Source organism: Rhinatrema bivittatum, chromosome 9 (genome assembly GCF_901001135.1).
Source record: "Rhinatrema bivittatum chromosome 9, aRhiBiv1.1, whole genome shotgun sequence".
Taxonomy (NCBI): domain Eukaryota; kingdom Metazoa; phylum Chordata; class Amphibia; order Gymnophiona; family Rhinatrematidae; genus Rhinatrema; species Rhinatrema bivittatum.
This window is the reverse complement of record NC_042623.1, coordinates 20,382,132-20,410,097: the sequence shown is the minus strand read 5'-3', so window position 1 is coordinate 20,410,097 and position 27,966 is coordinate 20,382,132. Positions and strand designations below refer to the sequence as shown.

Below are 27,966 nucleotides of genomic sequence, written 5' to 3'. Positions count from 1 at the left end.
TGCTTCCTCTTACATAAGAACATAAGATATGCCATACTGCGTCAGACCAAGGATCCATCAAGCCCAGTATCCTATTTCCAACAGTGGCCAATCCAAGTCACAATAACCTGGCAAGTACCCAAACACAAGCTATTATTGCTTATTAATTACCATTGTAGCGGTTTATAGATTTTTCCTTTAGGAACTTATCCAAACCTTTTTTAATCCCAATTACACTAACTGCTGAACCACATCCTCTGACAATGAATTCCAGAGCTTAACTATGCGCTGAGTGAAAAGGATTTTCTTCAATTTATTTTAAATGAGCTATATGCTAACTTCATGGAGTGCCACCTGGTCCTTCTATTATCTGAGAGAGTAAATAACCAATTAACTTGTTCAAGTCCTTTCATGATTTTGTAGATTTCTATCAAACTGAACAGCCCTAACTTCTTTAGCCTTTCCTCATAGTTTGCCAGGTCCAGTCTTTTGTGGTGGCTAGTTCCAGACAAGGTGTGCATCTGGAAGTCCCAATCTGGACGATCGTTACCACTGATACCAGTCTCTCTGGTTGGTGAGTGGTGTACCAGGACCAGTTCATACAGGAGCAATGTTCAATGGAGAAGACCTCATGGTCCATCAGTCACTTAGAGACAAGAGCAGTATGTTTGGCACTACAGGCGTTGCTGCCCCTGTTGAGGGGGAAGCTGGTGAGAGTCTTGTCGGACAATACGATGATGGTGGCTTACATCAACCGCCAGGGTGGCACCAAAAGTCGAGCGGTGGCTCAGGAAGTCCGGGAACTAATCGGCTGGGCAGAACATCATCTAGCGCTGTTAGTGGCCTCCCACCTAGCAGGCATGGACAACATGCAAGTGGATTATCTGAGCCAACAACAACTGGACCCTGGAGAGTGGGAGCTATCAGAGGAAGCAGTACGCCTCATCAGTTGCAGATGGGGCAGGCCACACATGGATCTGATGACAACTTTCCACAATGCCAAGGCCCCGCGGTACTTCAGTCAAAGAAGGGGACGAGAAGCAGAAGGGATAGATGCCTTAGTTCTGCCTTGGCCGAAGGATGTCGTTCTGCATGTGTTTCCCCCATGGCCTCTAGTGGGCAAAGTCTTGCGTCGTGTAGGTCCATCCAGGCGACATGATTCTTGTAGCACTGGAGTGGCCGAGGTGTCCTTGGTTTGAAGACTTGATCAACCTTGCAGTGGACGGTCCATTGCAGCTATCTCATCTGCCGAATCTTCTATGTCAAGGCCCCATATTTTCAGATCAGGTGGATTGCTTCTGTCTAGCGACTTGGCTTTTTAGAAGGAGTGATTAAGGAATAAGGGTTATTCTGAAGGAGTCATCGCTACTCTTGCAGTTTAGAAAGACTTCCACCTCCTTGGCCTATGTGGGTGTATGGTGTACAGAGCAAGTTGTTGATCCTATGCGGGCCTCCGTGGCACATATTCTGGCCTTTCTGCAAAATGGTCTGTTCAAGGGTTTATCCTTTATTTCCCTCAAGGTTCAGGTGGCGGCTTTGGGCTGTCTTCGAGGGAAGGTTCGAGGAGTGTCTCTAGCGGCTCATCCAGACGAGATGCATTTTCTCCTGGGAGCGAAGCATTTGCGTCCTTTGGTTAGGAAACCTTAAAAGCTTGTGTGTGGCGCCATTTGAACCATTGAAACGGGCTACTATGACAGATCTCACTTTAAAGGTGGATTTTTTGGTGGCGATTTGTTCGGCTTGTCTGATTTCGAAGCTTCAGGCCTTGTCATGCAGAGAGCTTTTTTTGAGGTTTTCAGATACTGGGGTCTCCTTAAGGACAGTTCCTTCCTTTTTGCCAAAGGTGGTGTCGTCATTACACTTAACCAGTTGGTGGAGCTACTATCCTTCCCCAGTTTGGATCCTTCTACACCTCAGGCCAAAGAGTTGCGATGTTTGGATGTGAAGCGTGTGTTGTTGCAGTACCTCAAGGTTACTAACAGCTTCCATTAATCAGATCATCTTTTTGTGCTATGGAGTGGTACAAAAAAGGGTCATAAGGCATCAAAAGCCACAATTGCTCAGTGGTTGAAAGAGGCTATTAGTTCCACATACATCTGTCAGGGTCGCCCTGTCCCGGAGGAGTTAAAGGCTCATTCTACCTATTCTCAGGTGTCAGCAAGTTCGCCGCAAGAAATGTGTAGGGCGGCTACTTGGAAATCTCTGCACACTTTCACCAGGCTTTACTGTTTGGATGTCCAGGCCCCAAAGGCCATGGCCTTTGGTGAGAGTGTGCTTCGAGCAGGACTCTCGAGGTCCCACCTGTTTAGGGAAGCTTTGGTACATCCCAGGAGTCTGGACTGATCTGGGCATTTACAGGGAAAGGAAAATGATTGATTCTTACCTGCTAATTTTCATTCCTCTAGTGCCATAGATCAGTCCAGAGTCCTGCCCACTGGAGGAACGGAGAAGCTTGGAGAGTCTGTTTGATCTGTTGATATGATTATGCAGAAGAATGGCACAGGTTTTCTTAGTCCCACACGGGTTTCAATGTGGACTCCGTTATCTGTTCCAGTTGTCCACTTCCCACTGCTCTTTCAGGGGGTGGTAGTTAGTTATTGTGTTGGTATTTGCAGGTGGCATCTTGTGTTATGTGGCAGTGTCACTGAAACATTCTGTCTCCATCTGCTGGAGGGGAGGCAAAACTCAGGAGTCTGGACTGATCTGTGGCACTACAGGAATGAAAATTAGCAGATAAAAACCAATTTTCCTATATTCATTAACAGGAATTAATATAAATCTACTGAGGTGTTCTAACACGCAATATTAATAAAAATCTAAGACATCGGGTAAGTAGTACAGGAATTATAACAATTTTCACATAATCGTCAGTACGTTATCTTAGGATAGTTACATTCTTTTGTTTATTTATTCCTCATGTTTTAGTTAGTATTATCTTGTCCTTCTTGTTCTTGAAGTTCTCTGAATTCTGATGTTGTTCAAGTTAGGTTGTGTGCATTTTTGAAAAGCCATGTTTTTAGCTCACGTTTAAAGCTCTTTCTATCTGGTATGAAACGTAGCATCTCAGGTAGAGAATTCCAAAGTTTTGGGCCCACTATGGAAAGCACAAGATCTCTTACTTGCATCAGATGTGTACTCCATATTGTTGACACAGTCAATAGTCCTTTATTTTGAGATCTTAGTGTTTGCTGAGGTGTTTAAGGTTGTGGTGTCACACCTGTCAGTCCGGTGTTGCTGGAGTGAATGATTTTGAATAGTAACGTTAATACTTTAAAATGGATTTGGGATTTTACTGGCAGCCAGTGCAGTGAAATTAGCGAGGGTGTGATGTGATCAAATTTCCTTGTTCCTAATAAAAGTCTTGTTGAGGCATTTTGTTGGAATTGTAAAGGATTTAAGAGACATGTGGGAAAGCCTAGTAATAGGAGTCAAGGTTTGAGAAAATTAGGGTTTTCAGTACAGCATGGAAGTCCTTGAAAGTTAGTAAAGGTTTCAGCCGATGTAATATGCGCAGCTTAGCGTAGCCTACATTAATTAATTTATTGATGTGCTTTTTCATAGGAAGGTTTTCATCTAGCTGGGTGCCTGGATCCCATACTTGTTCTGAGGGAGTAATTTGAAAGTTACCCAGGTCAAGAGGCGGATGTTTCAATATATGAGCATTTCTACTTAACCAGATGATTTCAGGGTTTTTTTTGGTTTAATGTTAGTTTAAGTTGAGATAGTTCTTGCTGTATTGCTTTCATATAGGTTGAGAGTGTTGATGCAGTATTTTCAAATGATTTGGAAAATGGGATGTTAAATTGTATGTCATCAGCATATAGGAAGAATGTAATTCCTAAACCTGCCAGTAATTTAAACAGTGGAAGCATATTTATTTATTTATTTTTAACTTTTATATACCGACATTCTTGCATTAAATGCAAATCATGCCGGTTTACAGTGAAACAGAAAAAGCAGGAAAAAATTCCTTAGTCGAATACAATGAAATAGCTTAGTTAACAAAGGAAACATAAATATAAATTTTTACATATACACAAAGGTTTGCACGAAGGTGTGCACAAAGGGGAGAGCATATAAATATTGAATAGTGTTGCCGAGAGCCCTGAACCTTGAGGGACACCTGTGTCCTATGGAAGGTATCTGATATGTGATTGCCCAGTTTAACTTGGAATGTCCTATTAGCTAGAAAGGAAGCAAACCATCTGAGAACATTGCCATCAATCCCAATATTTCTCAGCTGATGACATAATAGGTTATGGTCCACAGTGTCGAAGGTGGCTGTTAAATTGATTAGCACCAGAAAATAGGATTCATCAGCATCAAACCCTGGTAGGACAGGGTCCATTAATGAGAGGAGTAAAGTCTCAGTTGAGCGATGTTTCCTAAATCCAAATTGGTTTAGGAAGATTATCTTGGTATTCCAGATGATTTACAAGTTGAGATAACACTGCTGTTACCACTATGCTACCTAATAGCAGGCCTTGGAATAATACACTATATATAGGCTGATGACATACAACTAATTTTACCCATTGACGACACAATTGAAAAAACATTAAAATTAGCCAACATCTATCTGGACATTATCAAACAGTTATTAAACCAAATGGAGCTAGTGATAAATATTGAAAAAAAACAAATTCTTACACTTAGAAAGCAAAAATATAAATCTAATTCAATCACCAATTATGCTCAAAAATAATCAAACAGTAGAACTACGTGAGAAGATACGTAACCTGGGCGTAATAATCGACCCAGAACTCAATCTGAAACAACACATATCACTGAAAGTAAAAGAAGGACACGCCAAACTAATGGTCCTAAGGAAGTTAAAACCGCTACTGACATGAAAAAACTTTCGAACAGTTTTACAAACACTAATATTTGCAAGCACTGGCTACTGTAACGCCCTGTCACTTGGATTACTATACGCAATCATAAGACCACTTCAAATATTACAAAACTCTGCAGCACGAATACTCACAGGTAAAAAGAAAAGAGATCACATCATTGAGACACTAGCTGAATTACACTAGCTACCCATAGAACAAAGAGTGCAATTTAAAGCACTATGCACAATACATAAACTGATTCATGATGAAAAAGCGGAATGGCTTAACACAGCACTACGTGTACACGTACCTCAAAGAAGTCTGAGGTCAGCAAATAAAGCACTCTTAACTATTCCATCTGTTAAAACAGCACGACTTACCCAAGTCAGGGACCCTAGCCGGTCCCACCCTGTGGAATACAATGCCTCTTGAAATAAGATTACCAAGAAATTTCAAACTATTCAAAGTAAGTTTTGAAGACCTGGCTTTTTAAACAGGCTTTTTATAAAGAGAAAGATGAAAGTAAGTAAGGGAAAACTGGCATCGGCAAATTTGCACCCTGCACTTAGCTTCTATATGCTTGATGTCTTTTTTTCAATCTCACTGATACCCATAGTTAAAATTTAAAATTGCAGGTAAGATTTACTTGTACCTCAACCATGAAACATGTACCATTAGGAAAAATATACGTAATTCATCAATTAGTCATTATATTAGAATTCTTTGTAACCGGATCATTATTGGCACTTCTATAACTTGAACTATTTATTTATTTTTTTTTACTATTTGTGCCTTTTTTGTAAACCGTTGTGATGGTAAATAACTTAACGACGGTATAGAAAAGATTTTAAATAAATAAATATTGGATGATAGTTGTTCCAATTGTCGATTCTACCAGTTTTATTTTTTAGGATTGTTTTATCACAGCTTGTTTTGCCCCATATGGAACAATTCCTTCTGAGAGTGAATGATTGAGGTTGTGATTGTTGGAGGGATAATACTGTGTACTTGATTCAAGGAACTGGCTAGAAATGGGTCATGTGGGTGATTAGCAGGCTTAATTTTAGCAAAATGTAGCTTGGATCTATTTAATGTTTGGGTACTTGACACTTGGATTGGCCACTGTTGGACATAGGATGCTGAGCTTGATGGACCCTTGGTCTGACCCAGAAATCAGTTTATGAGATCTCCTTGTGCCTCGACGGAAAAGAAGCTAATCATTCAGCAAACCAAAAGGCAACCGTGAATACTGGGAGCCATTGTCCCCATCCTTCAGGATGAGCAGGGGATGGGAAGTTATTCCATTTTTGTGGTGCCAAAAAAGGAAGGGACCTTTCGTCCAATTCTGGATTTGAAAAAGATGAACATGGCTCTCAGTTTTCAGTTTCCGGATGGAGACCTTGCTGTCCGTCATAGAAGCAGTACAAAACGGGGAGGTTTTTTTAGCTTCCTTGGATCTAACAGAGCCATATCTGCACATAGAGATTCACTTGGATCATCAGAGGTACCTCCGGTTTATGATCCTGTGGAGGCATTTTCAGTTTTATGCTCTCCCATTCTTAGTAGCAACAGCCCCGAGGACCTTCACCAAGGTAATGGTGGTCATGGCAGCAGCCCTCAGAAGGGAGGGAATGCTGGTGCACCCATATCTGGACGACTGGCTCATCCAGGCGAAGTTAGAAGACCTTTGCAGGCAAGCAATGGAAGTAATGATGCATTGCCTGAAATTGTTGGGCTGGATAGTGAATTAGTCCAAGAGTCAACTTTCTCCTTCACTAGTTTTGGAGTTCTTGGGCACAGTTTCGATACCTGAGTGGGGAAGGTCTTTCTCATGGAGGAGCGAATTGTCAAGCTACACGCTCAGTTGGGAACCTGTTGGAGGCCCAGGTGCCCAGGGTCTGGGATTACTTGCAGGTCCTCTGTTCCATGGCCTTGACCTTGTAGCTGGTCCCATGGGCATTTGCTCATATGAGACCTCTACAGAAAATGTTGCTATCCTGGTGGGATCTGATATCAGAGAAGTTTCATCTTTCACTACCACTTACAGGGTCCGCCAGGTCCAGTCTTTCATGGTGGCTTGGCCGGGACCATTTGTTCTGCGGGTTGGACCTCGAGGTGCCTCAGTGGGTGGTGGTGACTACCAACGCAAATCTCTCTGGTTGGGGGGGGCTGTGTGTCAGTTCCAGTCGTACAGGGCCTATGGTCAGCAGAGGAAGCAACCTGGTCCATCAATTGCCTAGAGACGAGAGCAGTGCAGTTGGCTCTGGAGGGGTTTCTTCCCCTTCTGCACAACCAGGCAGTCAGGATCCTGTCAGACAATGCGACGATAGTGGCCTACATCAACTGACAGGGAGGCACCAAGAGTCTGGCAGTTGTTCTGGAAGTGGAGATACTGATGTCCTGGGCAGAGTAGCATCTGACCGTGATAGTGGTGTCACACATAGAGGGGTCCGACAATGTGCAAGCAGATTTTCTCAGCCGGCAACAATTGGATCCTGGAGAATGAGAGCTATTGGAGGAAGCAATGACTCTCATTTCTCACAGGTGGGGCATGCCTCTTATGGATCTGATGGCAACCCAGAGGAATGCCAAGGCACCGCATTTCTTCAGTCGCAGAAGAGAGCATGGAGCAGAAAGGGTTGATGCCCTAGTGCTTCCCTGGCCACACAAAGTTCTGGTCTACGCGTTTCCTTCATGGCCTCTGGTGAGCAAGGTTGTAAAGAGAATAGAGGTCCACACAGGAAGGGTGATTCTCGTGGCTCTGAAGTGCCCATGAAGGCCTTGGTTTGTGATTCTGGTCAGTCTATCTGTAGATGGTCCCCTGAGGCTGGGCCATCTACCAAATCTTATGTGACAGGGGCCTATATTTTCAGATTAAGCAGATCGCTTTTGTCCAGAGGCTTGGCTTTTGAAAGGAGGCAATTAAGGAAGAAAGGATATCCGAAGGATGTTATTTCTACTCTATTGCGGGCTTGGAAGTCCTCTACTTCCTTGGTGTATGACCGAATTTGGAGAGTCTTCGAGTCTTGGTGCATGGAGTAGGGGGTTGATCCTCGGCGAGCTTTGGTGGTGCAGATTCTGGCTTTCTTACAGAGGCGCCTAACGAAGGGTTTGTCCTTTAGTTCCCTGAGAGTGCAGGTGTCAGCCTTGACCTGCTTGCGGGTCAAGGTTCATGGATCTACTCTGGCTGCGCATCCGGATATGGTGCATTTCCTCTGACGGGAGAAGCATTTGCACTCCCCTTTTGTAAGGTGGGTCCTTCTTGGAGCCTTAAATTGGTCCTCAGAGTGTTGTGTGACGCCCCATTTGAGCCACCATTAAAGATCTAACTTTGAAGGTGGTTTTCTTGCTGGTGATTTCTTGCTGGTGATTTCTTGCTGGTGATTTGTTCAAGTCCTGTTGTGTAGAGAACCTTTATTGCTGATTTCGGATTCCGAAGTCTCTTTGTGGACGGTTTCGTCTTTTTTGCCGAAGGTGGTTTCGGCGTTCCACTTAAGTCAGTCAGTGGTGCTTCTGGCTTTTCAAAATCTAGAGGTTGGTGCACCTCATGCAAAAGAATTAAAACGTCTGGATGTCAGAAGGGCTTTGTTGCAATATCTAGATGTCACTAACAGTTTCAGATTGTTGATTCACCTTTTTGTAATATGGAGTGGTGCGAAAAAGGTCAGAAGGCATCAAAAGCCACGATTGCGCGTTGGTTGAAGAAGGCTATTGGTTCTGCATACATCTGGCGTGGTCATCCTATCCCAGAGGAGTTAAGGACTCATTCTGCCCGGTCCCAGGTGGCTTCCCGGGCAGAATGTCAGCTAGCGTCACCGCAAGAGATTTGCAGGGCGGCTACTTGGAAGTCTTTACATACCTCTGCCAGTCTACTGATTGGATGTCCAGGCCTCAGACTTTGGCAACTTCGGGGAAGATGTACTTCGAGCGGGACTCCTGCAATCTCACCCAGAATAGGGAAGCTTTGGTCCATCCCAGGAGTCTGGACTGATCTGGGTACGTACAGGGAAAGGAAAATTGGTTCTTACCTGCTAATTTTCATTCCCGTATTTTGTGGAGTTTTACGCCTTGTTGGAAGCACGTTGTGAACGGGTCAGTGATATTGTCATTATGATACTTTTCTCTTGCTAATTGTTGGTGCAGCAAAATGTAGGCAATATAGTCTTGGGGTCGATTATATAAGGGTATACTATTCATCCAGCCATTTTGAAAAACATCACGACCATACAAGCTATATGTGGCTGATTTGTCCATTGTGTTATTTAACAACCTTTGAATGTTATGATCATATAAGCAGTTGTAGCTCTAAAGGTATTTGAATACTTTATGAATTATGTGTGTGCACTTACTATGTTTTTTAAATTGATGTGTGTGAATGTGACCCCTAAAGAAGCCAGCCGTGTCGGCGAAATTAGGGCCTGTAGTTGGGAATGTATGAATTTTTGTATTGTTATGTTGTATATTCCCATATGGTGATTTATGCGTAATTCATATGTTGAAAGATTTTGTTGTTAAAATATTTTGTGAAATTTAATCGGGAGCCCTACATATTTTCTATTAATGTAAGAATAATCCAAAGATTTGGCTTATAAGCTTTGAGAAGGCGCAGGGCTCCTCCTCTGATAAGAATGTGTGCACCGCCAGCTTTGGATGGCAGCAGGAACCCTTCTGGCCTTGAGAACTGAATGTTCTGCAGTATCTTTGAATTATTCTTGAGTGGACTCGTTAAAAGGAATTGCAGCCCACTAAGTGTCTTATTCAGTAAGGCATATTTGATAAGCACAGAGTAGGACAAATGAGGCCCAAGGAATCCAGTCTCCTCCAGGACCATTACGAGATCTGTGCACTACCTAAGCACAATAACGCACTTCCAAATGCACGTTCACCTTGGAGTAACTGCACTTTTCTGGTAGGATGAGGACACGTGATGGAGAAGAGACTGTATATACTCTTTGAATGTGTGTGACTGCTTTATTTCTAGCACTTGAAAGGAATAACGCCTATGGGATATCGTGCAGACGTGAGAAAGACATTGCAGAGATTAAACTGATAATCCAGAGGAAAGAAACCAATGCAAAGCGCTGGAAAACTAAGACGTGAAAAGGCTTAACCCGATGTAGCCTCTGCATCTTAGGCTGTGGCAGGAGGGGATTAGCATTGTTCATAAGAACAGAAATGGATTAGTGTCCGTGCGCTGCTCATAATCATAATTAAATCAGAACTGAGCGGAGGTTGTGCAGATGAGGTGCTGGTACACACAGTCCGGGGATGCAACAGGGCGGTTTCGACTCTGGAAGAACTTGTCAGAGCCTTCAAGACGGCTGAGCCTTTAAGAAGCGCAGAAGTGTAAAATCCCTGCGTGCTTTTCAAAGCGAAGACTTTCCCTTGAAACACTGAGTTGGAAAGAGTGCCTGCACGCGGCTGCACCTGCAATTTGTTCAAGCATTTTTTTTGCAGCAAAATTCCTCGGGTACGAGTGTGGCACTTTACGGCGCTTGCACACCTGTTAAGTGCTAACTCCTCCCTGACTCCGCTTCCCCTCTCCGCGTGTAAACGTGCATTATGCGCCTACTTTTCCCCGCAGAGAAGCGCGTCGGCAGTTTTCAATCGTCTCCTATTCGTATATGGGACAGTCCGTCACCACTGCAGCTAACTTGAAGGTCTGTGGGTACTTTTGTGCACCACCCCCCTTTTCCCGCCCTGCTAAAAGTACTCGCGCTGTGAAAGCGCACACTTGCTCGTAGCCGCTGAAGACAGCGTCTTGTTCATCCATGGGAATTCACTCAGGTAACACCTTTTGTTATTAGTGACATTTTATCCAGTGTAGATCTGTGTAAAAATTCAGTAGGGTGCAAGTAGTCCCACGGAGAACCCTCCACAGCTACATACGACTCCCGGAGCTTTGTTGTGCGAGACCGGGAAACACACGACTGATATTGTCAGAGACACACAGTATGAAGAGACTTCCGGAGGCGCCAGGGTTTGCTGGTAAAATCAGGGAGGGCAATTTTCAAAGGCATTTCCGCAGGGTACAACAATGGAAATGAGCATTTTTCCAAATTGCCTGCCCAATGCGCTGGTAAACTTAGCCAGGTAGGTCCTGCTCGGGCGAAAGTTTACCCGGACTGAGCAACGGCGTTTCCGAGGACGGGGCTGAAACAGGATTTGCATTTTCCCCTTTTGAAAAATATTATGTCCTCAGGATGGACGTAAAGGCCTGGGATTAATGGGAATCGGTCTCAGTATTCCTTGTTGTGTTCTCATTATAATACCGTAACCCGCGTTAACGTTAACGTGCATGGGTTAGCGAATTGGCTCCCTCGAAGATAACAGGGCCGTGGCAAATACCGCTCACGTTAACCTGCGGTCACGTTACCGTGCTTTATGGTTATGGGCCTCACAGCCAATAAAATTTTCCTCTGTGCCATAATAATTACATACGAGCCAACAAAAGAAAGTACCAGGTGAATTAATAAACTGTAGGGGAGTGCTTGAAACAGTATAATGAAAGAGGGGGAAAGGAAATGTGCCATCGTCTGTCACGTGCAGAGGACCTGTGGGCATTATTGGTACATATATACCTGGGAATTTTCAAAAGCCATGTAGCTGGGTAAATTGTGAGGTATTTTTGGAGACTTGTCCACCCTTTCAGCAACGTGGGGATTTTTACCCAGTGGGAGGCCACGGCACGCGTAGATTTGCCATTCTCACGGAAAAAGCAGTTGCGAATATCTCTGCGGGTGCCTTTTTCCCAGGGTGATTTTCAAAGGGAAAGCCTGCTCGGACTTTCCCTTTGAAAATTGGTACAAAGTACTCGCAGACGTTGCAGTTCTACGCTAGTTATTGAAATTTGCCCAGCTAGCGATGAGTTACTATAAAATAGCTGGGTCCTTGCGGTGGAATTACAGCATCTAGGAAGTGCGTCACATGCTCAGCTCTCATTTGATGACACATTTCATTCTAGGGACTTCATTTTCAGTTTTATTTTATATTTTCCGTGGAATTTCAGTGTTAAAAAAAATAAAAAGTATCAGTGGAACAATGACGTTTCTATTGATTTTTCTCCTGTGTTACGACAAAGTAATTTTTCCACTGACTTGTTTTTTCTTCTAACATTAAAATTCCCAGGAAAAATATAATAGAAACTGAAAACCAAGGTCCCTACAAACATCCCAGCTCCATGTGGCCTTCTATTGGCCAATGATATAAACATATTTTTTCTTCTTTGATAAGGGGAGGAAGGTGGTAGTGCAGGCTGTCCCAGAACGTATCCTAACCACATTCACCGTGATTTACGGAGTGAGTCCTAAGCAGAGGCACCATGGGCCTTCGTTTGCTGCTACCGGGGAATCTTCCCTGTTCGGGTGCCAACCTCTTGCCTCTATAGCCCACCATGGAGCGAGGCTCCCTATTGAATCCAGTCTGCACGTGCCGTCGATGCCCACCCGTAGCTGGCGCTGTCACTACACGACCGGGATTCTCCTCCTCCTCCACCCAGATCTCCTGTAAGGGCTGCTGCCCCAGGCCGTTGGGACAGCTCATTATAATGTTTTATTAATAAAACCCAACGTGTGTCAAAAATCTAAAAATCACTTGAGCCAGTGGTTCTCAGATCAGGTCTTTTAGGTCTCCAAGCAGGTTTTTATAGTATGCACGAGTCCAAGAAACAGACTGGTTTACAGGAGGTGGCATCACATAGCTGAGCAGTGCAAAAACGGACTTCTCCTCTCCACTGCCGTCCCCCCGGCTGTCAGGAGAAATGGCACTCATCACAGATCTGTGGGATGCACAAGGCTCAGGCCATGAGCCTGGAGCTGCCCAGCTCAGGAAGTTAACGCTGTGTTAAGGGCTGCTCCTTCTGCCCAGCGGGGAGGATCGGGAGGAGGCCGGGCTGCACTGGGGAGGGAAAGGAGGAGAATGCAGGGGAGAGCCTTCCAGGGGTGGGAGGAGGATGCTGGGAGTCAGGGGGAGAGAACATGGGGAATGCATTCTGGGAATTCAGGAGATGGAAGATTGAACCTGGGTTGGGATGCCAGAGAGAGAAGACATGGGGATTATGGAGAGGGGGAGAAGGATCCAGGATGGTGGGAAGGCGAACACCTGGGACTGAGAGAGAGAGGGGGGGATGGAGGGGGGGGGGGGCCTGAGAGAGAAGTACAAGGGAGAATCAGGATGGAGAGAGAGGGAAGGGGATTGGTTATTGGGTGGAGGGAGAGGAAGGAAGGAGAAGGGATGGGGGCCGCCAGAGAGATGACTCTAGATTTAATGGGAGAGGGGATCCAGGAAGCTAATGTCGGGAGGGGAAATGGGGAGAAGCGAGCAGGCAGGAAGAATATGAGGAGGAGATAAGGAGGAAGAGAAAATATTCACTTTGAAGGAAAAACACAAAGAAGGGAAAGAACTTAAACGGAAAAGAGAAAAGGACACCAGAGAGAGAGCGCGATGGAGAATAGTAATAACATCGAGTTCACAGTCTCTGACCTGGACTTGTCTCTCACCCACAATTCAAATGTTAACATCTCGACTTTGTGGCCTGATTTGATTTTTTTTTTTTCCTCTGGTGCATAATTAATTCTCTTGCAGCTTTTGCACTGGGCTCGAGATATTTCGGGCTGGCAGAGTTTAAAGAATATTGGTTTAGGTCTATTTTGAGAGTAGATTGCTGCAGTTTTCACCAGACAGCGACCCCCCCCCCAACCCCCACCTCATCCCCCTCCCCCTCCCATAATGAGCTGCTTGATCCCTACTGGCCCTAAGTACCATGAACACGTGCCCCAGATTCACTCCCCCGAAATCTAACCCCAGCGCAGCTGTAAACGGTGTTCAGACACTCATAAAGTTATTGTTGTAAAAAAAAAAAAAAAAAGTCCATGAAGGTCTCCAGTAGAATTTGCAGGAGGGGCAGCGCGGCAAAACAGGTAGCACAGGACCTGATGGCACTCATTGGTGATTTCACATTGCGACTACTTTTTGCTGTGCCGGTCAGCCAGCGATCGGCTAATGACACAATTAACTAGCCCCGAGCTGCTGGAGCAGGGATTTTTCTCACGTCACCTGGGATAGTTGCAGTTATGATAGCAGGCAAGGGGAAGCATTTGTCCTCAATCCACGGCCTGCCCTAGTAGCCTGTCGGTCATAAGCCTGGGCATCAGTCTTAAGAGGAGACTCAACTCTTGGTCTCTTGTGTGCACAGCTCTGTGCCGCTGAAAGTCATGTCGTTTTAGTAACTTTTTTTTAATTCAGCTGAATGGCCACACTTCTGACCGGCTTTCAAGGACTTTGCTTTCCTTCCTCAGATCAACGCAAAAGGAGCTTAAACAGAGCTCCTGAAACCTGGTCACCAATGTGTTAAGTTAGTCCGATTTAAAAAAAAAAAAAACCGTCACCTACAACATGCTTGTATATGGACTCTGTCTGCTTATCTGAGGGGACAAACCTGGCACCCACGCTACTTAATTCTTAATAAGTAACGTAATAATATATTTTTCTGTTTGGGCAGGCACTGGTAGAAAGAAATTCTATCCTCGCATATGGATTCGTGCCGCACTGAGGTTTGCTCTCTGTATGCACTTTCCCGTAGAAGTAAGCGCCGGTTGGACGTTGCTGCTCTCCGTTCGAATCTAAAATGCCTTGTTTCTCCTTCCAGGGCCTAGCTTGCCTCCACTTTTGTCACGCCGCCCGACGCTGCACATCTTGACAGATCGCTGCCAGGAAAGCTAGAGCATGCTTGACAGCCAGCACTCTGTTAGACACTTATGCTTGAATTGCTTTATGTATTTTTACCATGACAACAATGTAGGGAGGAAAGCCCTTGCAGACCAAGAACCGGGGATTAAACTGTAAAGAAAAAAGAAACTAGAAGGTCTCAGCTGATGAAAGAGGAGGAGCCAGGGATTCTCTGAAATGCTAATCTTGAGCGATTTTAATGCACTTTGGAAGGACTCGGGAAAACCTTGTGAGGATATAGATGTTCACACTACAGTGAAACAAGAAATTCTGCCTAGAACTTAAGGAGTGTGCATGGATCTGAACAGAAAACACCCTCGTGCGAGTCCTCACGTCCCCCCTAACATGGACTGAAAATCTGGTGTGGATAGGACACCAAACGCAGACGTTATTAGGGGAAGGAGGCAGAAATCTGATAAGCTTGCTCTTCCTTCAGAAAGTGAGCAGATGATTAAGGATCTGCTTGGCCCATTTGTCTGAGGCTGACATGGTCTTCCCTGGACCACTCTGACCATCCCAAGCCCTGCCCCAGAGCTCTGTGCTGCACTGTCGGCTCTTTCTTTTTTATTAATGTCTTTTTACTACAATGGCTAAGAAATTAAATTAAGGAAAAAAAAAGTCCCTGGTTCTGTAGGTTCCTGCGGAATCTACTTTGCAATCTCAAATTCATCACACCCAGCACTTGGCCTTCTTTTTGCCTTCAGCAAAAGCACTGAACCCTGAATGTTTTTAGAATGATTGCACAAAAAACATCCTGAAGTCCTTGTGCAAGCATCATGCTCGCTCGCCATCAGAGAGAGCTGTTCCCAGGGGGTGAGACGGTTCACCAAGGGGCATTTGAGCAAGGTAACGGCTGATCTTTTATGGCACAGCACACAGTGTCTCATCGGGCTGGCCTTCTTTGAGGATGCCGGGGCCGCGTATTTCCGGCTAGTGATCACTCTGGCACCTTGAGGCATCCGTTTGCACCTCTTGAACTTCAAACCAAGCGCTCTTCCCTGTTAAGAGCATGCGGCTGAGCTAGAAGGGCTGTGAATGTCACTTGCCACATCGTTTGCAGGGGACCGATTTCAGGGCAAGCTCTTTGCTGGCTATTTGATTTAGGGAGGGCATCTCTGCTCTCTTTCATCTCCTCACTTGGCGTGTACCAGCTCTTCCACTTCTCTCGTTTCCAGGCTTAGTTATATGCCCCTCGGAAGCCAGCAGGATGCGTTCAGTTAAGCGCGGTCGCTCTCTTTGGCATGCCTTGGGAAGGTAATATGCTCATGCTGTTTAGTCAAGGCATATTTGAATTTCCATGCATGAGAATGCTATTTCTGTCATTTTTATTTATTATGAGCATTGCTTTTTGCATCTCTCGTTAAGTGGCTTTCTAACATGCCCAGTCAATTTTTCATAAGCCCACGCAAAATTTAGTTTTGCCTGAGTTTTATTGCATGGCATCCGTGCTCCCTCAGAAAACGACTGTGAGAAATCTGCATAAGGGAATCTGTGCAGAGAAATGTCTAGGAACCGATTTTGTTCATCCTGCCTAATTAGCCACTCTTTGTCTTAATGAAAAGCCCGCTGGATGGCTAGAAGGTCCTTTAAATGAGTGGCATTTTTGTGCCGAATTCCAGTACTGCTTCGCTTTCATTTTAATTCCGGGAGTCCTGTCGTTAGGCGGAATTTCCTCTTTGCTGCCGACATGAACTCTTCCGAAACGGTCTGCAGCTTTGCGGCCATTGGTTCATAGCCCCTACTGGGCCTAGACTTCCATGCAAAATGTCAGAGTGCAGTGGAAAGCTTCTCAGTGAAATACAAGGCAAGAGTTCACAGCGGCCATCTCCCAGGCTTGCTTTCACTGCTGTTTCCGATTGGAAAGCGTGATAAAGCTAATGGGATTTTTACGTTCCTTGCTCTGGAAGGTAGTGTTGTAGCTTGGCTTTGTTTCTCTCTTTACATTCATGGCACAAGAAGGTGTATTGATCTGGTGAGTAGGGGATGCTGGATGTGAGAGCCAAGCTGGCAATTATTTTTTAAACTCTGGCTACACGCTGTGAATACTTGGAGGGGGGGGGAGGGGCGCTATCTCCACACGGGAGGGAACCTCTGCAGGACGGAACTAATAATTTCTGGAGTCAGTTTGATTACCAGTATTTTGGCGGCCATTAGAAAAAAAATGTCTTTCCTTGCCAGACAGAAACAACATGCAGTATTCCCCAGAATGCGTTTTGAGGGTAAATAAAATTGGTAAACCAGTGGTGCTGTAAATTAAGAGGTGGGTTTTCCCAGTATTAGCAAGGTGATATGTATTCTTGTAGTAATGCATTTGCCAGCTGGTTGTTTGCAGTGTCCATGCAGTGACACTGCCCCAAATATATAAATCAGCGGTGCCAAATTTGTATGGACGCTGTTGTCCGTGCTGTCTCCCACTGCCGTGCAGTCTGTAGTCAAGATCATTTTTTGTGCCTGAAGTTATCGCATGTTCTTTCCACCTAATGCTAATTCCATTCCAAACACTCAAAAACATGTCTGGGGGAAACCCATTTATAACAAGCTGACAAATAATGGAGAAAAACCCCCGAAGAGTAGCCTTCATAGCATCATGAGGTAAAAGTCACAAGAGCGCCTGCTCGTTCACCTCAGCCCCTCTCCTGCTACCACACACAGGTTAATCAAACACAATGAGGCCAATGCAAAAAAAGAACCTGAAAGTAGGCGCTGAGTGCCCATTTTCCTAACGTGCCCCCAGGACCTCTCCTGGGGGTGCCATACAAGATTTAAATTAGGGGTCGTGTTGTCAAGGAGGCACTAGGGTCGTTTGTGCACTCCTAGTGCCTCCTTCACAGCGGGAGCCAGTGAGCAGTCGGCTGTCAGTGGCCATCCGCCGGCTAAGAAAGCAGGCGCTGAATTTGTCGGCATCCGTTTTCCTAATCAGCGCACAGCCACGGGTTTGGGAAATGGACGCTTGTTAACTGAGCGTCCGTTTCCTGAACCTGACCGCCGGCTCTATTTCTTAAACTTTTTTTTTTTTTTTAACTTTTTTAAAGTTTTCCTTCCTTCTACTTAATATCATAACAATATTAAGTAGGAGGAAGTACAGAAAAGCAGTATTTTCTGCTTTTCTATACAACGTTTGGGAGTGCTCTAGGCAGGCGTTAATTTCTGAGCGCAAAACTGTGCGTTTTAGACGCACATTTTTTTTTTTGCACTTCAAGTGATTAATAGCCTCATCAGTATGCATTTGCATGTGATGAGCGCTATTACTTTAGCAACGCGTTGGATGCACGTTGTGGAGGCGCTAATCCCCTTATTGCATAAGGGGACTAGGTAGCGCCTACACAACCTGCGTCCAGCTGCAGGTTAAACCGTGCCCTCGGCTGAGCGCATTGTATTGCATCGGCCCCATTGAGCAGAGCAATGTGCTAAGGAGATGTTTGAGGCTCTTGGTTTGTTTTTTTTTTCCTAGTTCTTGGGTGCCCCTGTTCCTCCAGTCTCCCATCTGCCTATGCAACATGTGGTCTTCATTGCAACTCCGTTAGCCTTGTGTCTGTGCTCTCTTGGTATCCATCTCCGGCACGAGTGTCACTCATCATTTACTTTCCCTTCATAATGAAGCCTCGACTTTCGACAACTCATTCAGGCGCCCACCTCCCTCAGAACCATCACCCATACCATTTGTACCTATCTTAATCCACAAATCCCCTTCCTTCAACTTTCCAGGACCAGAGACCCGCTGGCTTAGTTACGGCCTACGTTCTTTGCCAATAAGGATCTCACTAACCCCAGACTTCCTGTCTTCCTCGTCCTAAGGCAAAGAACATGTCTTCCATGACGCTTAGGGCCCCCTGAATACCATTGCAAGGTTAATTCGCTCCTGAATCGTTATAACTTTGAGTGAGCACAATATAATCGCTAATTATGTGTTTGGATTTTGCAACTCTGCGTGTCGTGGGTGGGAAGAATACAAATAAATTGACATCAGGAGGTATCGCTTTTCATTGCTGTCTGACTTGCTAAAGATGATACTCAGATTTTACCTTGGTTTCTGTGCAGAGTGGCGGCAAGCCAGTGGAGCCCGGATGATCCTCCAAGACGAAGATATCACAACCAAGATAGAGAATGACTGGAAACGGCTCAATACCCTTGCGCATTATCAGGTAACGAGAGGAACAAAGTCCTTCTAGGCCACATGTGCTCATCTTCAGTGTGAAATTTTCTGTGAAGTTTAGCTGTGTGGTGCAGATAATTGACGCTGGAGATTTAATTTAATTTAATGACTTATATTCTGCAATTCTTAACCACAGTGGACATTTTATGGCGGATTAACATAATCGTAAAATAAAAAAATAGAGATACATATAATAATGATAGGCAAATCAATAAACAATCATCATAAACATCTTAAACAATAAACATTCAATCCATTTCATGGATACGGTTACTATAAATCTCCTGTCAGGTAAAAAAAAAAATTGAGGCGTAATGAAAGCAAATAGATTTTATATGAAATACGACAGCACAGGCTTAGCAGGAGGTAATGTGCTTGAAAATCACTGCATCCTGGAAACTCAACCTGAGCTCTGGCCCAGACTGGGCCACTTTAAGCTGCCAAATTGGCTCCTTTAGCCTGATAGATGAGGCAAACTGTTCAAACAGCCAAGTCCTCAGGTGTTGATGGGAAAAAACTATAATCAAGGTCTCTGAGTTCAACAGGAAGCGAATTTCAGAAGCATAGAGCCAGTTCAGAAAAGGCCCAAGACCTCGTTCTCCCTGGCTAAGGGCTTTCACCAAAGGGACAACTGAGTCGTTGCTCTTGGCTAGGCCTCAAATTACTGGTGACAGACATCAAGAGTAAACGGGAAGGCCGAAGCCCCATCGGATGAGAGGGGTTAGGAGCGAAAAGTGAAGCAGTGGTGCAAGCATTAATTGCTGTGTGATGCCTCCTCTATAATCTGATCTTTCCAGAGAAAGAGAATTCATGCAGAGCTAGAGAACGGCTGGAAGGGGCTCAGGAGACTCGGGCACCATCAGCCGAAGAGAGAAATTCCATTCGTTTTTTTTGGGTTAACTGGCAGTGGGATTTTTGAAATGTCTTCCTAATGTGGTTTCCTGGATATCATTTTAAAGTTGAAGATTTCTTACTGTTTCTGAAACCATAGGTGATATCTCATATTTAAATCTTTTTATTATTAATGAGCATGAACCATGCATACAGGCTCCGGCGCTCACTTAAGGCCACAACATAAGAACATAAGACTTGCCATGCTGGGTCAGACCAAGGGTCCATCAAGCCCGGCATCCTGTTTCCAACAGTGGCCAATCCAAGTCACAAGTACCTGGCAGCATCCCAGGGTGCTTATCCCAAGAATGAGCACCAGGATAGCGGTAAAATTGCACCGAGCTTAAAGTTTACAATTTTCTCCTCCTCGGAACTTCCACCACCCACACCCACACCCCCTACACACTGAAAAGCTTACCTACAATGGAATAACAAATATATACAGTAATCCCACCTGAGTCAAATCTGCCTCCCCCCCCCGCCTTACCCTTTCAACACCAAGCTTGAAGACTGGGGAGGCAGCATCCAGCGCTCCTATGCAGCATAAAAAGGCTTCTGCCATTGTTGACAAGAGGGGGGGTAGGCCTGAGGGCACCATTTCAAGGGTACACCTGTGGGCTCCAGCTCTCTCTTTCAGTGGTGAGTGTGGCACCACCGTGAGCGGTCTTCAGGTGGCCAGAGAACCAGACCTCAGGCTGGACTCTGGCAAAACCTCTTTCACAAACCTCTTTATTTGTGACCAGAAACGAACAAACGTAGTAGTACAGCTTACAGTTCAGCAGTAGGTCTCGCTTTCTAGGCTTCCTTCTCTCCCCTGGGCCTGGATAGTTAATATTCTTTCCCGAGGGACTTCTGCCGAGGAGCAGGTTTGCCTGCTGTCTTAGTTTTAAGGTGGACCGGGCCAGTTCTTTACAGCTGGAATTGTAAGGTATTCTGGGGGTTTCTCCTGTATACCCCTTCACAGTGAGTGCTTTCAGGCTTTACAACCCTGGTGCTTTCTAGGGGTAGTTTTGAGGATTCCAGCATTCCCTGTAAAGGACTGGCCTATGGGCTTTAGCGTGCTTTTTCAATGTCCAGTATAAATCCCTGAATGAATATCTATATTCACTCCCTAGCAGGAGAGACATAGAAGCAAAGGTACCAGAATAGCGCCCCAATGAGGATGAAGGGGAGCAGTGTACTGACTTTTATTTATTCATATTCCACCTTTCATTTCAAAGCAGGTGGATATAAACGGCTAATCAAAGTCCGTGGACAAGTCTCAAGGATGGTGGTAACTGCTGTGCTGGATGTGAACATAGTTTTAAGGTCCGGGAAAGATGAGTCAGAGAACCCAGCACGGATTGAAAGTAAATTTACATAGTGACCTAGTAATAACGGCAAAAAAAGACCAAATAATCCAACCAGTCTGCCCAGAAATGTTTCTCATGGTAGCAACTGCCGCTCCGTGCAGGTTACCCTCCATGTTTCTGTTAAGGGTAAAAACTGCCGCTCCGAGCAGGTTACCCCCATGTTCCTGTTAAGGGTAGTAACCGGCGCGCACAGGCCACTCTCCTGTGCTCGCGATACAGTAAAAAAATGTATTTAAATTAGGCCCGGCGGTAAAAAGAGTCGCTAGGGACACTAGTGAGTCCCTAGCGCCTTTCGGACTGGAGCATCGGCTGTCAGCGGGTTTGACAGCCGATGCTCAATTTTGCCGGCGTCAGTTCTCAAACCCGCTGACAGCCACTGGTTCGGAAACCGGACGCCGGCAAAATTGAGCGTCTAGTTTTCAAGCTGCGGGCCTATTTCAAATTTTTATTTATTTATTTATTTACTTTTTTTAACTTTCGGAACCTCTGACTTAATATCGCTATGATATTAAGTTGGAGGGTGCACAGAAAAGCAGTTTTTACTGCTTTTCTGTGCACTTTCCTGGTGCCCGGGAAATTAGCGCCTGCTTTTGGGTAGGCGCTAATTTCTGAAAGTAAAATGTGCGGCTTGGCTGCACATTTTGCTTTCTGAATCGCGCGAGAATATCTAATAGCGCCCGCAACATGCATTTGCATGTTGCGGGCGCTATTAGTCTCGGGGGGGGTTGGACACACGTTTTCAATGCGCTATTACCCCTTACTGAATAAGGGGTAAAGCTAGCGCTTCAAAAACGCACGTCCAAATGCCACCTAACAGTGCGCTCCACCGGAGCTCCACCGGAGCGCACTGTACTGTATCGGCCTGTTTGTGTTTGTAGGACTAAACAGTTTGGCTTTCTCGTCCCTCCCCTGCATTCTGCCCTCACTTTAACTCCGCTCTTTCCACTTAGAGAGGACTGACAGCAGCAGCACAACTTCAGCGGGGCAATGCCTGACAGTCCCTGGCAGCAGCACCCGATAGCTCCCCAGACAGTGGAATCGTAGGGAACCATTAAAAAACAAAACTAATAAGAGGAGGGGAAAAAAACCTCCCACACCTATGCAAACTGAGAAATTAGAGCTTTCTTAATTCTTTGTGACTGTCTTTGTTGTATCTGATGTTTGCCCTGCTTGCTTGCCAGATGACAGAGTTGGTAGGATAGATGATGATGTCTCCAAAAAAAAACGGAGGGAGGGATGAGAAAAGGTATTCTTTTAAGTGAGAGCGAGATAAGCCTGCCCTTGTCATTCACTTGCCAGTCCCGTGGAATGGCTCCTCTCTCGCACGCTGCCGGCATTGTCTGTCCCGCCACCGCGGCCCCGATAGAAATCTCCTGCTGTTCATTAACGTGCAAATAATTTGGGCGATAAGCCGGCCACCCTCTTGAAAGGAGAACCTTGACTGCGGTCCCTGGCCATTGCTCTGAATTAAATGTCAGGCTGCCGGCTGTCAGCGGGGGGGCGGCTGGAGGAGGAGGCGAAGAAGACAAGAGGATTAGAAATTGATTGGAATCGGAGATGAGATAATAAGGACAGAAGTTAATTCTTTTGCAGCTTAAGGGAGGGCAAGCTCTCCTTGACAAAAATGCTGTCATTGCCTTTAGAGATTATTAACACACGGGGTGGGGTGCGGGATGCCTGGATTACGTGCCTAAGCGTGCCCGCGCATAATGTGGCGCTGTAACGCTTTTCTGTGAGTGTTCAGAGCGTCACTCCCGGGTCCGGGCATCATGACACAAGTACAGCGCCAGTGTGTTAGATAACGATGCCCCATTCCCAGGCCGATGCAATAAGGCGAGTTTTGGGCATCAGTAATAGCGTCCGATGCAGCAAAGGGGATTAGCGCATCTGAAACGTGCACCCCGAGGCAAGCGAACCGGACAGCGCCCATCGCATTTAATTCCATGCAGGTGAAGACAGCTATTGCCGCCCAGTGCAGGGAACTGCACCCAAAGGCTTGGGCGCCCAACGCGCATTTTTTTAACACAGGGAATTTAACTCCAGCCCCAGAGGTGGAGTAAAGTTTACTCGCAGTCAGGAGCTCATGAGAAACGCATGTCCTCCTCTCTAATATCATCCTTGACTCTTGATTTAACTACTTCCAGTGGAGAAGGATATATGTACATTCATTTGATCAAAAAAGAAACCCACTTTTATTAAGGCCACACAATTTAGACGCCCGTAGCAAGGGGCTATAAACTTCAACATTAAAATCAGCAAGGTCTGAGAACCTCAGCAAAATAACCAAAAAGAAGCGAGCTCAAAGCAGACGCTTGCATCGAGCACCCGAAGCAATAAACTGCTTTGAGCGCCAGAAAGGCACAGTTGTCCCTCAGCGAGCCCTTTTTATGCTGCAACGATTTCACTGTCGTTTAAATACTGCATCGGGCACACGGGATGTGGATGCATGCGCTTGTTTTGAGCGTGCATATTATTGCATCAGCCGGTCAGTGTCTGAGCATCAAGACCTTGGTCGCCGCATCTCAAAAAAGATATAATTGCGATGGAGAAGGTACAGAGAAGGGCTACCAAAATGATAAGGGGAATGGAACAACTCCCCTATGAGGAAAGACTAAAGAGGTTAGGGCTATTCAGCTTGGAGAAGAGACGGCTGAGGGGGGATATGATAGAGGTGTTTAAAATCATGAGAGGTCTAGAACGGGTAGATGTGAATCGGTTATTTACTCTTTCGGATAATAGAAAGACTAGGGGACACTCCATGAAGTTAGCATGGGGCACATTTAAAACTAATCAGAGAAAGTTCTTTTTTACTCAACGCACAATTAAGCTCTGGAATTTGTTGCCAGAGGATGTGGTTAGTGCAGTTAGTATAGCTGTGTTTAAAAAAGGATTGGATAAGTTCTTGGAGGAGAAGTCCATTACCTGCTATTAAGTTGACTTAGAAAATAGCCACTGCCATTAGCAATGGTTACATGGAATAGACTTAGTTTTTGGGTACTTGCCAGGTTCTTTTGGCCTGGATTGGCCACTGTTGGAAACAGGATGCTGGGCTTGATGGACCCTTGGTCTGACCCAGTATGGCATTTTCTTATGTTCTTATATGTCTCACTGCCTTTCAGTGGTCTGCATTTTATATCTTAACAGAGATCTACGAGTGCCCTGATCTTTGTAAGAGTGGTTGCTTTACAAGGAAGCAAGATCACGCTTTTCTTCATAAGAGGACCCCCCACGGGACCGGGGGCGTGGCGCCGGCCCGGGGGCATGGTCGAGGCCACCGGACCAGCCCCTGGGTCGGATGATGGCGCGCCAGCAGCCCGCTGGCGCGCGCAGATTTACATCTGCTTTCAGCAGGCATACGCGCGTACCCCTTTGAAAATCTACCCCATTTTGAGGTCCATATTCAAATTGGTTTATCTGGTTAAGTTCAGACTTGGTTGGAATAACCAGCGATTTATCTGGGTAAGGTTTTAACTGGATAAATCGGAGGCGTTCCGAGGGCATTCCATTGTGGGGTTATCTTATCTAGCTTAAGTTGTCTCGGTAAATCCGGTCATGCCGGACCGCAGTACCAAAGATATGCAGATAACTTTATCGACTGTATTCAGCAGAACGCATGACCAGTTGCATTACCTTGAATATACAAGTGGATAACTTCTACCCTCCCTGCACTGCTGAGTGTGGACCTGTTCACTTTCAGGTGCAGGCCAGGTTCATTTTCTTCCATTTTGTTCGGCAGGTACCGGATGGGTCTGTGGTAGCCTTGGTGTCCAAGCAAGTTACAGCCTACAATGCCGTTAACAACTCCACTGTCTCCAGGACCTCAGCTAGTAAATACGGTGAGGCTATTTTCTTTTTAAACTCGGCTGTTGATAGGAATTAGGAAACTGCACTTAGAGGAGGTTTGGTAGTGTTAAGGTCTAGGTTTAATACAATTTAATAGACCACCATTTGAAATAAAATCTCAGCGGTTTACAATCAAAGCACAAATTTCAGTGAATGCAATATAATGATGTATATAGTCTGAAACTACAAATCCTCCCTCCTACACCTTTCCCCCCACCCAGTCAACAGTATTGACGTCAACAAAAGCAAGTGCCTGCTGGCACTGAAGCAATAAACTTTGTTCCGTTGTGTGAATAAAAGAGAGGGCGTCACTAGTGATGCCAGATAATGGAGGAAACAGAAGTCAATATTGAGTTGACCTGTTACTAACCTGCATTATGTAGGGGGTGGCAACATTTGCCTTTTCCTGTGCATGGGAAGAGGCCATGTTTGACGGCAATGCATGTGTGGTCATCGTTGACATTGTGCATTTCAGCCAGGTCAGAGAGAGGCGCGTTTGGCCCCGATGTTTTATGTGCATTAATGTGGAATGCTGTACGTCTGCCTATGGCTGCTGCTGCTACTGTTTATCGTTCCTTTAGCGCTGTTAGACGCCTGCAGCACTGAACATCGACACAGAAGAGAGAGTCCCTGTTCCGTGGAGCTTAACAATCTGTTTAGGACACACGTAAAAAAAACAAATTTGTCTAGCTTTCCTTAAACTAGCCATGTGAGGCAATCCAAATGGAAGTTAGTTAGTTCCGGGTACAGAGCTGCAGTCAGTCATAACGGTGAACATGGAAGGTGGTGTTTGACAGTTAGTGTGTTGACAGGAAGCATTAAAGGCCTGAGGAAACGTCATGAACAGACTAGATAGGTCTTAATGGTCTTCCTCTGCTCTCCTGTTCCTGTGTAATCCACCATGAATTCTAGATGTTGTCCTTACTGAGAGATGAATTCCAGTCCTGCTTTTAGTTACCACAAAGTGCCAGGGCACTTGCTCATAACAAAGACCAATAGGCTAATGTTCAAAGGATCTGGGCACCCTCATTTAAGAGTTAGAAGGCTGATTTTCAAAGGATTTAGGTGCCTAACTTTGAGAATTAGGCTCCTTAAATGATCCTTTTAAAAATGTACTGGACAGACTACCTGAGTTTAGGATCCTAATTTCACTGGAACCCTAAATTTAGGACCTAAAAAGTGGGTGGGAATGGGGGTGGGGGGTAGGATTAGGGCTGGGAAGAAAAGTCAGGGGCCTAGCAGTGATTTTCAGCCCCAGGTATTTAGGATCCCAAATTTTTGGCAAATGAATTGCAGGCCTAAACTTACGACGCTAAGTTACAGGCCCTAAATTTAGGTGAATTTTCAGATGAAAACTTAGAACCGAACCTGATGCTCAGCCACGGGGAGTCCAGCAAAGATCAAAGATAAACGTGTACCGGATATTCAGTGGCGCGGCTGTGAAGCTGAATACACCCAGCTATTATCTGGCTAACTTCAGGGCTGCCTCAGAGCAGACCAGACTTATCCAGATAAGTTAGCTGAGGTACTGCTGAATATCTGCGTTACCCGGAGAATTTGGCCAACCCTGGAATGCCCTCAAGTTATCCGAATACATTTTTTCTGACCAATCACTTACAGCAAGATAACTTTGTTGGGGGGAGGGGGGGGGGGGCGTTTAGAACGGCTGGAATTTCAAACCTTGGTTTGTCCGGCTAAGCCTGAATTAAGCTTAGACAAACTGCTACGATTAGGGACACCTGAAAATAGGCACCTGACTTAGAAGGGTAAATTTAGGGGCTTCGCTTTCTTTGAATATCAACCTCCTGGTGCATAGAAAACTGATTTATGCCCTATCTGAGCACTGAAATTTAAGCTCCTAAATTCACAAGATTCTAAAATTTAGGCATCTTAAAAGTAGGCGGGGCCAGGATGGGGATTGAAGTTTGGTTCCAGTGCTTATTTCAAGTGCTCGGCGCCTACCTGCTTAGAAAAATCCATGGCAAACCTAAATTTTAGACAATTAGAATTTTATTTAGGATCCATTATTGGCTCCAAGTTAAGGCACTCATGTCGGCTGGATATGGCCGCCGAAATTTAGGATTTGAGAGGTCGATATTCAGTGGGCCAATGAGCGGACAAGTTACTTGGAATAAGATTGCTGAATAGTCAGTGGCATTTAGCAGGATAAGTTTGCTGCTGAAGGTACCCAGGTAAAATTATCCAAATCAGCAAAGGACAGCAGTTTTTTGTGAGCAGCCTTACCTGGCTGAGGTTATCGGGCTGATACTGAATATCAGCATCAGCCGGATAAATTTTAGCCACGCCCGCGAGGATTGCAATCTCCCTTTCAGCCTTCCCTGTGAATGACAGTGAATGAAAGTTGGTTTTGGCGCCCCCTGGAGCAGTTCATGGATCCAGCACTGGACTGCAGCCATCCAAGGTGGCTGAGATGCGTTACCTCTGCATACGATGAGGTCAATACTCAAGCTAACTTTCGGGCCGATACAGGAAAGCATGGCCACGGTTGCGCGGTTTTTAACCCGCTTTGGACGCACGTTTTGAGCGTGTAAGACGGACGCGCGATTCAGTATTGGCTTTCACGCGTCCTTAGCGCTTGCCGAAAAAGTTGCGTATACCTTTCCACCCGCCGCATGTATATGATATGTTAATGATCGGATTAGCTATTCCCCCCGATACAGTAATGCGTGCCCAAAATATCACGTTTTTAACCAGCTTTTTTACCGCTTCTTTAACCTCAATATTTACCGCCTACCCTGACCCTGGCGTTAGTGTGGTGTTCAGTCAGCTTCGGACCGGACAGCGTCATGGACAACATGCATATATTGGCTCTGGTGATCTTTTTCATTCGGTTGGATGTCCAGCTGCCTTCAGCGTCCGGCCGGGCGCTCAAGGCAGCGGCCATGGACTTTGGAAGGCAGCGGGGTTTCCGATCATGGACGCTGGGCGGGAACGTCCATGAACGGAAGCCCCGACCTTGGATGTCCGGATGGGCGCTCAAGGCAGAGGGGCCTCCGATAATGGACGCCCGGGCGGGAACGTCCATGAACGGAAGCCCCGACCTTGGATGTCCGGATGGGCGCTCAAGGCAGAGGGGCTTCCGATAATGGACGCTCGGGCGGGAACATCCATGAACGGAAGCCCCGACCTTGGATGTCCGGATGGGCGCTCAAGGCAGAGGGGCCTC

At 45.7% G+C, this 27,966-nt stretch overlaps 1 protein-coding gene across 1 annotated transcript in view; it reads left to right on the top strand.

The window, feature by feature from the left end:
- PLXNA4 (plexin A4) overlaps nucleotides 1-27,966 on the top strand; it is a 970,847-nt gene that overhangs the window by 871,252 nt on the left and 71,629 nt on the right. Inside the window, exons 26-27 of the mRNA XM_029615156.1 lie at nucleotides 18,579-18,682; nucleotides 24,673-24,772. Of these exons, the coding sequence (XP_029471016.1) occupies nucleotides 18,579-18,682; nucleotides 24,673-24,772 (204 nt within the window). The remainder of the gene's footprint in view (nucleotides 1-18,578; nucleotides 18,683-24,672; nucleotides 24,773-27,966) is intronic.